The 15,273-nt window shown below is 40.6% G+C and overlaps 2 protein-coding genes across 10 annotated transcripts in view; one reads left to right on the top strand and one right to left on the bottom strand.

Moving 5' to 3' along the window:
* The first annotated feature begins 990 nt into the window (after window positions 1–990).
* On the top strand, window positions 991–8,563 carry GSTK1 (glutathione S-transferase kappa 1). Its single transcript, XM_064644722.1, has 8 exons — window positions 991–1,230; window positions 1,818–1,899; window positions 2,657–2,785; window positions 3,183–3,283; window positions 3,696–3,731; window positions 6,500–6,616; window positions 7,130–7,223; window positions 8,233–8,563. Exons 1-8 carry the CDS (start codon window positions 1,165–1,167, stop codon window positions 8,271–8,273), a joined length of 666 nt encoding a protein of 221 aa, XP_064500792.1. The 5' UTR covers window positions 991–1,164; the 3' UTR covers window positions 8,274–8,563.
* A 129-nt stretch (window positions 8,564–8,692) lies between these two features.
* LOC135409328 (rap1 GTPase-activating protein 1-like) overlaps window positions 8,693–15,273 on the bottom strand; it is a 45,723-nt gene continuing 39,142 nt past the window's right edge. For 6 of the 9 annotated variants that reach the window (XM_064644691.1, XM_064644690.1, XM_064644685.1 and 3 more), the window contains 3 exons: window positions 11,649–11,734; window positions 11,426–11,497; window positions 8,693–9,391 (listed from right to left, as the gene is read on the bottom strand). In XM_064644691.1, coding sequence (XP_064500761.1) covers window positions 11,474–11,497; window positions 11,649–11,734 — 110 coding nt within the window. In that variant the 3' untranslated portion in view covers window positions 8,693–9,391; window positions 11,426–11,473. Of the gene's footprint in view, window positions 11,498–11,648; window positions 11,735–15,273 lie in introns of all 9 variants that reach the window. The other 3 variants (XR_010428143.1, XM_064644686.1, XM_064644687.1) reach the window with 3 other exon arrangements.

Genomic DNA, 15,273 nt, shown 5'->3' with positions numbered 1-15,273 from the left:
TCTATCTTTAAAGTTTTTTAAAAAATCAGGTACAAAAGGAAATTGTTGTTTGTGAGTGGAGTTACAGGTAGCACTGCTTGTTGCAGTCAGTGTAGCCAGCTGTGTTAGTGTCCTGAGTGTATGTACCTATGAATCTCTCTGGGACACACACTCGGGCTCTCTACTGGCTGAACTGGCACATGGGAAAGCAGTAGTCACATCCATAGGCTCCAGTGGCCCAGAAAAAGGAAACCCCAGATGTTCAGAGGATGTCTGAGGCAGTGACTTATAGCATCCATTAAATTCACACTCTGCAGTGTTTTTGACCCCTTGAGAAAAATGCAAGGCAGGATTTTCCTTTGGAAAGGCACTACTAATTCTTCTAAATAGATTTTTTTTTTTTATTCAGTCGTTCATTAATTCCTTTTTCCCATTATGTCTACCAATATGCCTGGTAAAGACTTCACAATGGTGTTTCCCAGCTCTCTCCCAAATCCTTTCTTAACCATTGTTTCACTGCCCTGTACTCGCGTGTTAAAAAAAGATTTCAGCAACTGTCGGTAGTTCGTGTTTTTCATCCTTAAAAGTTACTCTTAGTTCAGAAAGCTGCTTTGTCGACAATTGAGATTACAGCCAGATGAATCCTGAGGAGCACGTGACAGGATGCAGGGGGAAGCGCTTGGGCATTGCACGTAACTTCTTGTAGGATGGTTAGGGGAGGAACTAAAGCTGGGGGAAGGGTTTAGCTGAATGGAGGAGGAACAAGTATGGGAAAATCGAGGGTAGGGAAACAAAAGGGCCAGTTGCACGTAAAGCGTTTGCTGATCCGGCAGGGAAGCCGTGCTCCCGGGAAAACATGCTGCACTGCTCCGCTGAGTCAGCTCCCGGGTTCCCTCCTCGGGAGCCTCCAATCCCCCGGCCTCGCCATGGAGAAGGACTCAGGCTCCCTCCCGGTCCCCCGCGAAGCCGCGGCTCCCGCCCCCACCCCTCCTCTTCCTCCCGGGCCGGGAGTCACAAGAGGGACAGCGAAAGGACGGGCCGGGCAGCGGCTCAGGGCAGGACGGGGAGGAGGCTGAGGGGCGGGCGTGCAGGGACTGCGGAAGGGCCGCCCCGCTCCCTGCCCGGGGCGGCGCTGCTGCTGCTGCGGGAGCGCGCTTGGGAGCGGCGGGACGGGACGGGGCCAGGATGAGCCGGACGGTCGTGGAGCTGTTTTACGATGTGATCTCCCCGTACTCCTGGCTGGGGTTTGAGGTGAGGGTGCGGCAGAAGGCGGGAGGCCCTGCCCGGAACGCCTCGGGTCTCTGCGGCCGCTGGTGCCCGGCCGGTCCCGGGAGGTCGCTCCCGTCGCCGCCTCCCTTTCCGAAGGGCCGCTCAAGGGCAGCTCGTCCGGCCGGCTGCAGGCAGTGCCCTTCCCTCCTCGCAGTTAGTTCTTCTTGCACCTCTGAGTGGTTCCTGGGTTTCTTCCTCGCGTGTTGAAATCCAGGGACGCCAAGGAAGCGTGTCCCAGCCAAACGGCAGCATGGCCTGTGCCTACGCGGGAGTTACTGCTGAACATTTTGCTTCAGAGATAGTTTTGATGTTTAACAGGTGTGAGCGTCCACTCATGAGCTTGATCTTTCGCTTATTTATTCCTGCTTAGACTTTTACAGTCATGATACGAATATGGTCCTCTCAGTTTTTCTGAGATCAGTTCTCTGGCAGCATCTAGAAAAGGCTTTAGGGCTATCACTGATAAAATAGAAAAGGATTTATCTGAAGTGTCTATTTACTGCCTTACCTGCACACAGCTCTATAGACACCTCTGACTTTTAATCCATCATTACTCTTTTATGTTGCAGGTTCTCTGCCGGTACCAGCACATCTGGAATATTGACCTGCGCTTTCGTCCAGCGTTCCTTGGTGGCATAATGCAACAAACTGGTAGGCAACACAAAGAGATTAGTTCTATAGGGTAGCACCTTCTTCACTAGTAGGGCACTAGTGGGCAAACTCTTGATGAATGCAGAGCCCACAGAGCCTGCTTTAAACTAATTTTTGGCACACATAACAAATTAATCATAGGATTGTGGAGCTCGGTAGTGATTGAGAAATCACTCACAAAGAATTTCATACTGTTGCAACTACATACCCACACAGACTTTGGCAGTCTGTGCCAAAGCTCATCAGTTCTAAAATACCATAATAATAATTTGATATGGAGTGTTTTCCTTAAAGTTTTCTGTTGAGTTGAAACCAGAAATAATTTGTGGAACTCTTGCACTTTGTAATATGCAGGAAGGATCCAAGTATGTCCTAAAACAGTACTCATGGTCTTATTAGAACAAATTGATCACTGAGACTTACAAATCATGAAATTAACAAGTCTCTACATTGGTTTACCCATGCATTAGTAGTTGTCTGTCTTAAAAGTCTGAATCAACAAAAATCCCTGCTAGGACATTTGTACCTTGGTTTAAAACTGATTCTGCTATCTTAAAGGGTTGATCTGTGCAAAACCAAAATAAATCATGTTTAAATCCTAGCATTATCTTTGGAAAAGCTGAGTATGTTTCAGTAAGCCAATAAGAAATTATACTCTTCCTTAGGCACATGTACATATGAGGTCTAATTTGTCCAGTGTTGGTTTGTCCAGTATTATAATACAGTTGGAAATCTCAACAGAACTTTTTCCTTAAAGGTAACAAGCCACCAGCAATGTTACCAAAGCGTGCTGAATACCTGCTGAAGGATATAAAAAGGATGGCAGAATACTACCAAGTGCCTGTAAAAATTTCTGGAGATGACTTCCAACGTATTTTTCGTACAAGTAAGAAAGAGACTTAGCTTAGCTGGTGTTTCTCATCTCTAACACTTCTGGTTCGAGTTCTCCCTAACAGTAAAGGTGAAAATTAATTCCCTGTCCGCAGCCTTTTTCTGTATCTATGAGCAATATGAAGCCTGTGTATTTTTAACCATAAAAGAAATTTCTGGAGAAATATGGCTGTGAATGATATAATTCACACAATATCATTGGGAGATAATTGATTGTGAATCAACATAAGCTACTATGAATCAACATAAGCTTTACTATTAAAGACTGTGGATTTATCGGGCCTGTTACAGAGGAGGTCATACTGTTCTTAGGTAGCACTCATGCAGACCATCTCTGTTCCTGAACCTGTGCCTTGTTTCAGTGTGTTTCTCTGTCTCCCCACTAATCCCAGGCAGTCTTGCGGCCATGCGCTTTATCACAGCCATTGATATGACAAAACCAGAATACCTGGAACCCTTATCTAGGGAGTTCTGGATACGTTTCTGGTCACAGGTCAGTATTTTATGAAGCCAACTTTTTGATCCTTTCTGTCACCCTTCCTGTCCCACACCATTCAAATGTGGGATTCAAGCAAGAGAAAGGAAATGTCTTTTAATGAAGAGTCATAGGAGGATCTTAAGGTCATAGTAGTTCAGGAACCACTGTGAAAAGAACTAGTTTATAGTCACCTTAATTTACTTCTTTTAGTTTACTCATCATATGATGAGTCCTACAGGCCGAGTGGATCAGTGGTTCCTTTCAGAAAAAACTTCCTAGATTAGGTGACTTAATACCTTTTCTGAGGAAATTTCTCCAGCAACTAGTATATTGGTTTTATTTCTATTTTGTTAGAAAACTTGCTTTCAAGTCTGGAGCTGAGCTTTTGTTCTTAAGTACTGATTTACTTATTTTATTCTTTTACCAGCATGAAGATATCAGTCAGCCAGAGAACATATTGACTGTAAGTGTCTCCTTTTTTTGGTGCTTCTGCATTTCTGATACAGATTCTTACTGATGACTTGGATCAGTAATAAACATGAAGACAGCTTAGTCAAATGAACACTTGGAGTTTTGAAAAATTTCAGGTAGAAAAAAATGGATTTAATTTGCCTAGAAGCTCTGTTTGGAATGTGGGGTTTTATTCTTTTCATGCTTGCATCACATTCAGAACCAGAATCCCCTTTTTTTTTTTGTTAATTCACGTGGCAAGATACCCAGGATGGACAATTAGTTATCTATTAATACTGCTTTATTAAGTCTTGAAAGTACAAAGTATTTCTCCAGAATACATTGAAGTATTGCTGCCATATGAAATGTTCATGTAAAATGCAACACTTTGGGGAAGTTGACTTTCCATGGAGTGATGGAGCCAGGCTTTCTGATAAGCTCAGTGCTGCATTGCCCTTTTGTATGCTTAGAAATTACACTCCTGATGTATTTTCTTTTGATGTTTAGATTTTGTTTATTATAGTAAAAGCTGTCATGGCATGTAAGTTCATATACCAGGAGATCCTCTTAAGGGCTCTCCTTTCTATATTATTTTATAAGTTCTTTTAATATGAAGAAAAGAGAGGAATTGTCCACAACTAGTCTCTCCTACCCAACGTCCCTAATTGAAATTTGAAACTTGCAGTCTTTGCAGTCTTACTTTTCCCTCAGTCTAGTCCTTGCACTTCAGCTTCCTCTTAGTGTACCTTTTTTACCAGAATTTCAGCAAAGGCTTGCCTTTTCCCTTTTCAAGAGGCAAGATTTGAAGGATATAATTAAACTGTGGTGTGCTAACCCTGGTAGGCAGCTGAGCACCACACAGACATTCACTTGCTTCCTCCCACTGCCCAGGAGGACAGGGGAAGAGGTAAAGAAGAATAAAAGCAAGAAAACTTGTAGGTTGAGATAAAATTGCTTAATAAGTAAAAGTGGAAGAAGAGTGAAAGAAAACAAAGCAAAGGCCATCACTCACCACCTCCTACAGGTAGACTGATGCCAAGCCAGTTCCCAAACAAAAGGTTAATCTCCTTAAACTGCCTCCTCACTAATTATTGCTCAGCCTGTTATATGGCATGGTATATCTCTTTGGTTAGTTCAGGTCATCTGCCTTGTGTCATCTCCCAACATGTTGTGAACCCCCCCATTTATTCACTGTGGGGGCAGAGTGAGAAACAGAGAATGCCTTGACACTATGCAAACACCATTCATCAATAGCTAAACCAATTAGTATGTTATCAGCATTGTTTTGGTCACAAATCTGAAACAAAACCATAGGAGCTGCTGTGAAGAAAAGTAGCTCCATCCCAACCAGACCCAGTACATAAATATATACAGAACATCACCACATAGTCTCTTAATCCATCATTATTTAAATAAAGCAAGGACATGCAGAACTTCAGAGTCAGACTTCACACTCAGAAAGATCTTAAGTTTAGTCACTGTTTGGCAGTCAATAAGAATCCCCCTATGTTCACTGAGGCAGACAAGTAGATGTCCTCTTGTTTGCTTGTGTCTGTCTTCATTCACCCCTGCAGCAAGTACTAGACTTTCCTCTCTTCTGAAAATTTGCCATCCAAAGGGGTCCTTCGTGAGGGGTCCCAACCCTTTCATCTGAATCATTATAGGCGAATTTATTTTACACATCAATTAGAAAAATGGAATGTTTTTTACTTGATAACAGGTCCTTAATATTTTTTTACTTCTTTATTTTTGTCAGCAATAACTTCACATAAATTGCTATAGCAGCAATGTATGGTCTGAATTCTGCCTCAGTCTATTTAAGTGCTACATTTGTTTAATCTCCTGTTCAAGCACAGTAAAAAACAGCTCCTAATCTCCCTGATGTGTAAGTAGGAGAAGGTACAAGAAAATGTGGATGCTAAACAAAAAAAAGCGATTGAAAGAAAGAATCAGTAATACCTGCATGTGCAGGATTAGTGGTCCATATGTAATGTTGGTTTATTGGTTTGTTTTTTGTTGGTGGGTTTTGTTTTGTTTTGGTTGGGGGTTTTTTGGTTTGTTTTGTTGTTGTTGTTTTGGGGTTTTTTAATCAAAAAAAAAAAAAGAAAAAGCATGCCATTCAGGTAGATGGCAGGCAAGTTAAGCTTTTTTTTTAGTGAAATACTTTATTAAAAGTAATTGTAATCTCAGTTTTATCTCATAAACATCGGACCTTTAACTTTGGCTACTTTATCTCCTTCCTGTGTGGCAGAAGCACAGAGGAGGTGAAAAAGATACAGCAGTAATACCAGCAACTGTTTAACCTCCGTGAGTTACAGTGACTGACTTTCATGCAGTCACTTACAGAACCCATGTGGCCACATTTGCCATACAAACTGTTTCTGTCTTGATAGGCTTGTACAGTAAGATTTTGTTTTCATAATACCAGTTTGAGGTTTTTGTAATTTATTGTAATTTATTTGGTAATTTATTTATGAGTCGTTGTATTAGAGGTTCAACTTAGGGGTGTTTTTTTCCCTTTTATGTTTAGGAACTCCTTAAAATAATGTGCAGATTTTGGAAGTTTAAAATGTCTCTTCTACTTTGTATCTGAGAACTGTTAAATGATGAATGGGTTGGGCACACAGCAAGACAATTGTGCAAGAAATGCTTCAAGAGTATTTTGAAATTTTTTTTGCAATAGACCTTGAGTGATAATACTAAGGATTAAATTAATTAGACCATAGTAGGAATTAGAGTATTTACTAATAAGGTACTCCTAATTATATCATCTTTTCTCAGGTTGCCCGACAGGCTGGGCTATCATCAGAGCTCTCCCAGAAGGTACTTGAAATGATTTCATCCCCTACAGTGAAGGACCGACTGAGAGAGACAACAGATGAAGCAATGAAATATGGGGTGAGACACTTCCAATGCCATTGGGCTTCACAGCTATGCATTCCTTCTCTATTATGAATATGGGGAAGCAAGGAACAACGAAGGTGATGATTAGAAAGCACTATACAGACCATCTCTGTTGGGTGCTCTTTGCTTTTTGAATGTGTGAAAGCTAACTCACTGTTGTTGGTAGTTTATTTCACTGTCATATGGGAAAACCAGGTTGACCCATTCAGCTTATTCCAGCTGGACAGCAAGGAGGGGACCAGTATCACGAGACACCACTTATCACTACTTGAAATAGAACTGTGGATTTATCAGGCTACTTTTTTTGCTCCTTCAAAAGGGGCACACAAGGTCTGGAGAGTCACCTATCTTCTGATGGCTCCATTAGACTTCAAGAATGAAGAATGTGAAAAGAAGGGGGGGGGAAAAAGTCAAACTTATTGGGGTTCATTCCTGAATACTGATAATGTGTCTGCAAAAAATTTTCTCATTATAACATTCTCTGTTTCATCTCCCTGGTGTTAATAGGCATTTGGGATGCCTGCTGTTGTGGCACATTATAATGGGGAACCTCATCTCTTTTTTGGCTCTGATCGTTTAGAGCTGCTAGGCAGCGTTATAGGTGAGTCTACCTAATAACATCACTTCTGGTTTCAGACTTTCACCCTCTTTTAATGAAATACATAATGCAGATGAATAAAACGCTCTTAAGGTCTTTCAAATATTTTTAGTTTTAACATTTTCATTTTCTATCTCTTTAATAAAAAGCACATTATTACAGCTCCCCAACCTATACCTTGCATAACTTGTGTCTACCTACACAAATTTGTAAAAGATATTCATATATTAAACATCCTTATTTTCATTTTTCTACCACAGAATGCACACTTTAAATTTTTAAAGAGATTGAAATAGGCTGTGTTAAAAAATCAAGTCACTTGTTTTAATGGGTTAGAGGGCATTTGTCTATTGATCTCAAGATTTGGCACTTGAGAGAGTATGTCACTAGAAAGAGTTATGCACATAACTAGCTCTCATGCATTTGTTGAAAAAATTCAGCAGAATATATTAATGTAAATTAATATTAGTCATAGGCTTAAACAGAAAGGAAATTTTTTGAGTTTGTTTTTTTTTTTTTCTCTTCTTAATGGGTTTCTGATTCCATAAAATGAGAGTGAGGAAGATGAGTACCCAACACCCACTACAGTAGTCACTAGTCCTGATTAGAATGCTGTGGCCTGGTTTCTAATCTCAACTCCAAGGACTTACTCAGATTTTCTTTTTGTTTCTCTGACTCCCCAGCCTTCCACTCTTTTTTGCTTTCTTAGTCCCCAGCCCCCCCAAAAAGGAGTCCTAAAAAGAATTGGTTTGACCCTCATGTGCAATACCCCAGACCCACCAAATTTCTCATGTCTAACGGAGGAAAAATTCTTCTGTACAGCTTCAGCTGTTCCTAGACAGTGAAGGATTTATGCAGCTGTCTGAAGTCAAACCACATACAGACCTGTATTCTGTCTCAGTAGTTACCCTTCAAAAGAGTAGGAATAATCATCCTGCTGCAGAAATATGACTGCCGAATTACTCCTGTGTTTTAAATTCTAACTGTCTCTTTTGTCTGGTTTGTCTTGCAGGTGAAAAATGGCTGGGACCAGCCCCAAGTGCCAAGCTGTGAAAAGTCCTGGGGAAGTATACAAGAAGGAAAATACATATATATATATATATACACACAGTCAATCTTCAGTGATTATCTGAATATATCAATTTTAGGGAGAGATGGCTTTCTGATCCATAACAGTTACTTTTACAGCTTGATCTCATCTCCAATTAGGAAGAATTTCAAGGTTTGCCAGTATTACAGTTTGGTGAGGTCTTTACCAATACAAATGTGCTTAGTTTTTTTCAACAGATCACAGACTAACATGAAAGATAAAACATTAAATATTTAACTTCTTGCAGATCAAACATTCTTCTTTTCTTGTTAGTCCTCTTTTCGTTTGCCCTAAAACATGAGGGTTAAATTGTAATGGGACTGTGATCTCTGGACTTCTGTGTCTTCCTGCTTGTCCTTTGTAAACACACACACACACAACCTAAGAGAAGCTGGCCATATTCTTCTTTTATTTTAAATCCAATATACTACATAGGCACTAGAAGTACAGGATAAGGTATTCATGCTTCCTTTTACTTAGCAGCATGGCAACTGGAGGGGACACAATTCAAGCCCAAAGAAAAGTCTAGGGAACCAATCAAGTATTTCAAAAGGAACTGTCCCCATCCTGAACAGTATTTTGTACACCTTGCTCTGCAGTGACTGACATTTGAGGAAACCACCATACACGTGCAGCACCAATGCCAGACCTTGCAGGAGTTTTTAGTTAATGCAAGTTTTACAGTAATGTCTTCGCAGGACAGTGGTAATCACCATGCAAGTGGAGCTGGTAACTGAACCAGATTGTATTTTGCCCTAACTGCTGCCTATCCAAAGGTGATTTGGATATGGCTATGAGGGACTTTCCATCACATAGTCTGCAGAGGAAAAGGTGTGGAAGCAATAAAATTAAGAAATTTCCATGGAAACAGTTTGATCCTGGCCCTGTATTGGCTGAATTGGAGTAACACATTGAAACTAATTTGATTTGTATGAAGCTTGATTTCTCAATGATCCCAGGCTGTCTCTGATGCATCACTGAATGAAGCAGAAGAACTAGCAGCAGCTGGAATTCTGGTTTTTGTCTTTTTCTGAACTTTAAGGTAAAGCATGTTCACACTTGTTCATTTCAACAGCAAATCCTGGAACAAAGCATCAGAAAAAAATCTGTATCTTTCATGTTCTTACAGCTATAAGTGCTGTGGGAGTATCATGTTCTCCCATCCACAATTTTGCCTTCTTACACCTCTTTCAGTTCTTCAGGAAATATCCTATAACTTAAGAACCCCTTCCTCCTTTCTACTAGTGCATCCATTAGTCTTTGGGCAAATCCAGCCTGGAACTTCAGGAAATCTTTGTGAGATACAAGAGGAGATAGAATGACATGTATGTAGGTACCATAGGTTTCTTTGAGTCCCCTGAAGCCATGTTATAGCAATTTTTTACCACTTCTCTCCTGAAATTTGCTTGTCTCCAATCTGTGCTATCAAAGTGATTTTGAGGTGATAAAATGGAATGACTAAAACATCACTTTAAGCCAGTAGTGCTATCTCTAAGTGGGTAAAATGCCCTTTTGTAGAAGTAATGAACTCTGATGAGAAACTAGTGAGAATTCAAGGAACATCTGGAGATGTTCCTCAAGGTAAAAGCCAGGGTCTCATGAAATTTAATCATTTGAACCAGACTGATTGAAAAATAACCAGCCTTTGTGGCAGAATGTTGTTGATTTAGCAGGTGTACCAAATGAGATGGATCTTAAAGACTGTGATGTATTTCACAAAACTATTTTAAAGGCCCTTAGACCTACTTCAAATCAGCAGAAACTAAATGCTCAAAACCTTAGGTACTAAAATAATACTTAAAACACTATTGAGATAAGGAAAATCCAAACTCAGGATTTTCCTTCCATTGCTTAGTGCCTGTAATAACCACCAGTAAATGCAAAACCACAGGCTTTGCATTTATATCAGTGAGTTTGAAAATTGTTGTAATTCTGACTGTATACATACTTTGAGCAAAATTTGCCTGTTTGGGAGCAGAATTTTGATGGAGTTCTGCCTCCATCAAAGAGGAGCAAGACAACCTTGCTCCAGGGTTACAGAGCACAAGCTCGGCTGGCAGCTACACTGTCATGCTTAGTACTTGTCTTTGTTGTAGTGTGCATTGCAGTAGTCTCAGTGATAAGTAACAGCTTCTTTACTTGGCTTTTCCCTTTCTGATCTGTGTCACCAGTGACCACCACCTCAAGGAGTGGTGGTGACTGAATGCTGACTGCTGACCTGACTGCTCTGAATGCCACAAGGTGGCAGGGCAGCTAAAAGCCGAACATTGAAAAAACACTGAGGATCTAAACAGCAGTAATAAGAACTACCAGCTGTTCAGGATTATTTAGCAATAGGTGGAAGAATTTTCTTCTATAAAGATGATACCCCTTCTACTTCACTATATACCAAACCAGTTCCTGAGAGCCTCACATCCACACCACTTTCAAGGCAGCATGTTGTTTAGCTGTCAGGCCAGAGAAGATACTGAGCAAGGAAAGGAATATACCAAGCGAAAAGAGATACTCTCAGCAACACAAGCAAAACTGGACTATGAATTGTAGGGAACAAACCTGAAGGTGTGTTCCCCTTTGCTCTATTACAGATCTCTCCAGGAGATCAAGTCCCACTTGCCATGTCTGGAAAAGCTGTGAAACTGGCGTGGACAAGTAGGTCCCACCAATACTAGGCTAAAAGCAAACAAGCAAGTGAACAGATAGGCACAACATTACAAAATGAGCAAAAGAAAGGGGTTCTGTAGAGTAATGAAACTATTAGAAGCAGTAGATAGGCACAGAGAAAGCTAGATTGCATCTGAGCAAAGGAAATTGAACAAACAAACAAAAAAGAAGAGGAAAAAAACTGTGCCTAGATTAGGGCAGAGAGCAGTGTCTCCATGGGAAATGCTGTTCCCTGAGAGGAAGGAGGCAACCAAGAAAGGGAGAGCTTAGGTATATTAGGCAGGCCAGAGTCAGCTGGCCATGGAAGATCGTTTGGGGAAGAAGGTGTAGGATTAACTCTGTTTACTGTGGAGCCGTACAGTAATTGCTGCACTGTTTCAGTGAGGCCAGGGATGGCCCAGGGCCTGCCTCCATCCTGAGCCAAGGGCCTACAGTGCTCCTCCAGGTCCGTTACCTGTGCTCCTCACCCAGTGTGCACCAAGACAGTCCTCCAGCGGTGACATCACACACAGCACAAAATGGAGGCCTGCAGAACAAGGTAGTTCTTTAACCTCCCTCTGCAAGTACCTTCTCATTGCCCTTTCAACCCTCAGCAAGCAAAGCCTACTAAATAAAGTTCCTCTCTTTTCTCCCATCTTTGTGCAAATGAGAAGGAAACATTTTATTAAAGCACTTACTGGATTATGGTGCTGAGCATCTGCTTTGCTGCCTTTTCCTTTTCCAGTGGAGCCAGCAACACTGCTGGAAGGAAGCAACCTGCTTCCTAGAAGGGAACCAAGCACAGAACAATAAAGAAATAATCAAGAGGGCATCCCAGGAGTTGCACATATAGCTGGTTTTTCCCCAATCTTTTCACAGATCTGTGACTCATCCACAGGTAAGAGTGAAAGGAATGTATCTATGGCCAACTTGACTAATGTTACCTTGACCTATTTCTCATTCTAGCTTGAAACACGAGGAAGGTGACTATTTTCATTTCATTCATTCATTCAAAAAAATCACTGGCCACTGGTTCCAGACTGTTTCAATGCCACAGCTCTTTGGCTTCTTGCCTAAAGAAGCTACACCTGTAGCTATCTAATGAGTAATAAAGGAATTTTCCAACCTTTACAAAGGTTTTCATGAGTCTGTTTTTAATTTCTGTATCAGTCTAACATTACACACAAAAAATAGTTTAAAATAATACAGCAGGTTCCAGTAAGTGACAATTCATGCAGTCAAGCTAAGAAATGCCATTACTAAATACATCTGTGTAACCTGAATGCCTTATCTCTAAGAATATAACACTAGAAGTGTTAAAGAGAGTTATAGCTGGATTTATGTCCTGCTCTTGAGGCTAAGAGGAAAGTCACCTCTGCCTCATGTGATATGCACTGGCGTATGAGACATGTTTGTACTTTAAAGCCAAATCAAAAAATATTTTGGCAATGGCAGCTTTCTGTGTCTTTATCTGGGAGCTGACACTTTTTTTTCTTTTTCTGTAACATTTTTCTCTTAATCTGAAAGGCAATTTGGAGAACCCAAGAACGTGTACATGATTAGGAATCCTGGAATCATTCAGTGTAAGACCTAGACTTACAGTGGGCATGTCTTATGTTTCTCTGGAAAAAAAACAAAACCAATTCAGTCTGATTTTACACAGTGCATTAACTGTGGCTGAATAGTTATTGTACAGCTCAGTAAAGGGCGAAACTAAAACACCAGGATGCCTCTCTGTGTCCCAAGGGGCTTTCTTTCTTTGTTTAGTTTAACTCTGGCATATCTTCAGTTTATTATGTTCAGTTATGGATAATTACAGTTCTTCCCTCTAGCACAGATTAACCCAAATTACCAATATTCATTTAAATGTAATTTTGTCTAGGAATACTAACATGTATTGCCACACTTGATCTTGTGATAATTAGTCTTCCATCAGGACTGGATGTAGTAAATGAACAGAAAATTTTTAGTATTTGCAAAAATCAAAATAAATGTATCACCCCTGTGGTTTTCCTTCTTTTTTTTTTGCACAAAAATTTGGTCTTAATCCTATCTTTTTCTAGCTCAAGAACTGTCAGAATTTCTGGAAATAAATTTTCAAATTCAGAAGAGCAAGATTTCACCTTGTGCTTAGAGAATGCAGGCTTGACTCTGCTACCTCGTACCTCACACACACGTGTAACTACATCTCTGCAGTCTCCTGATTAGATGAATTGATTTCAACTAATCCGAAAAGTATCCATGTTTATCCATTTTAACAATGGCTCTCTTAGCACAAATCAGAAGCCCACATACACACCTGCAGGTTTGTTGGTGTACCCATATATAGGTTTGGTTTTTTTACATGTATGCAGTGAAGATATAAGAATAGATATGGTACAGCAGAAAATCACCACTCCTAAAGGATGCAGCTGTCTGACCATGCCAAGGTACTGAGAAAGCACAGTGAAAGTTTTGCAGTGTCAGTATCAGATAATTGCCACTCACAGTGGAGTCTATAAAACCTAAAAATTATGTTGAACATTATATCGCATTCTCTGCAATGATTATTCTTGGTGATGCATGATTTATATACTTGTGGGACAATAAGGAGTCAGCAGATAGGGAAACTGTCTTGGGAAGAGCAGCAGAGGCCACTAGAAAGCATCTATCTTTCTCACACCTGCCTGTTCTCAGTGTCATGCCACAAAGGCAATAGGCGTGAATTTGTGAGCGGAGCTGTGGCCCGCTCAAGATAATCCCAGAAAGACATGGAACTGGTAACCTGGACAATGTCATGGTGATACGAGTGAAAACCCTCTGTGAGGCACAGAGCAACTATTGCCTTTATAGTGTCATTTCCAGATCCCTTACAAAAGAGACAATTTCATGGTGTTGGGACTCCTGGCCTTACAGTATTTTTTTATCACTCTTGCTCTGAGCTGATGACACTGAACTCCTTCTTCCAAGCTTTCAAAAGAAGGACCTATTGAAGCTCATTCCTACCTTCTGCCTCATAATAGCAGCTCATTGGTTGTCTTCTGTTGTGAAGGTCCCTAACATGCCGCTTTTTCATATCACCACATTTAACATCTTTATGTCTCTCCTTCAGAACAAGCAATATTTGTATATAGCACCCCAGCTCCTAATTGTAGCATATGGCATGGCTCTCCTCTTCCTCTGCATGATCAATAATCCCACTTGTTTTTCCTGTTCTCCCAGAGTTTCAACACCAGCACCTTGTGTCTCTAAGCATACAAGCACTCATGCTGTGAGTTGTTCTGCAAAGTGGAGAAATCTTACAAACATCTCACAGAACAGAGGTCTCTGCAGAACATCTGACAGTATCACATCCTCAATGCTGTCGCTAAGATACAGACAATTTTAAGCAGGGCCACTACTGACATCTCATACGGGGCAGCTGCGGAGACTAAGACCTAACTCTATCTTCAAAGTAAACTGGCTCCACTTTCTGATGCTTGTTATCTTTATCAACAATCCCTTTTCACACAATTCCTACAAAGATTTCACTGTCCCTTCCAACCAACTCTTTCACTTGCCATAAACATAATCCCTAGTATCTCTTACCATCTCAACATGCTCCTATTCCAGTCTTTTGGCAACAATTGTTAAGTTTTGCCTTTCACAGTTTCTAATGACTTCCCAAACTCAAAAGCTTAGTCTTCTCAATCATACTTTCCCAAAATCTTACACAGTCCTCTCAGCCTCATTCTCAGAAACAGGTTGAAACTGATTTAAATTTTCCCTAATTTTAGCTTTAGACTGATTCTCAACATGAAATGCTTTAGTACACACCAGTTCATTTTAACAAAGCAAAACAACTGCAAACAGGGGCTGAGATCAGTGCAGGTGATACAACCTCAGCAGCAGGTAATACGATAGTTCTCCCTGCTATGGGACCGAAAAGAAGACTATAATCATCTCTTTGCACTGTGAATGGATCCAAGCTGATCAACTACTTCAGCTTTAATCAACTACTTCAGCTTTAATCAAGTAAGACTGACTAAAGAGCCTAGCCAAAAAAAGCTCAGTATAGGTTAGCTACCTGATTACCTCCATTCTGAGAAGCATACTGCTTAGTTCAGGAAACACTGTTTCTATAATTCCTATATCCAAACTGTCTAGTTTATAAAGAAGTATGGGCACTGATTCAGAAATGCAACCATAGCTCTCCACAGAAACACAAACACGTTCATTCTTTGCAGTCTACTGTAACTCTGTCTGCAGTATGTACAGCACTGTTTATTCATGCTACTGAAACATTCTCTCGCATTAAAGTTTGCACGCCAATTTCTCTCCCCATCTCTCTATCATCTACCTACA

This window comes from Pseudopipra pipra, chromosome 2 (genome assembly GCF_036250125.1).
Source record: "Pseudopipra pipra isolate bDixPip1 chromosome 2, bDixPip1.hap1, whole genome shotgun sequence".
Lineage (NCBI taxonomy): Eukaryota > Metazoa > Chordata > Aves > Passeriformes > Pipridae > Pseudopipra > Pseudopipra pipra.
Note: the sequence above shows the minus strand (reverse complement) of the source record. Positions and strands in the feature narration are given on the sequence as shown.

Bases quoted from the DNA above. Each gene is read 5' to 3' on its own strand.
- GSTK1 (XM_064644722.1), top strand. From the start codon at position 1,165: ATGAGCCGGACGGTCGTGGAGCTGTTTTACGATGTGATCTCCCCGTAC. The intron at 1,900-2,656 runs GTAGGCAACACA...TTTTCCTTAAAG, and splicing joins TGGCATAATGCAACAAACTG to GTAACAAGCCACCAGCAATG. The intron at 2,786-3,182 runs GTAAGAAAGAGA...CACTAATCCCAG, and splicing joins CCAACGTATTTTTCGTACAA to GCAGTCTTGCGGCCATGCGC.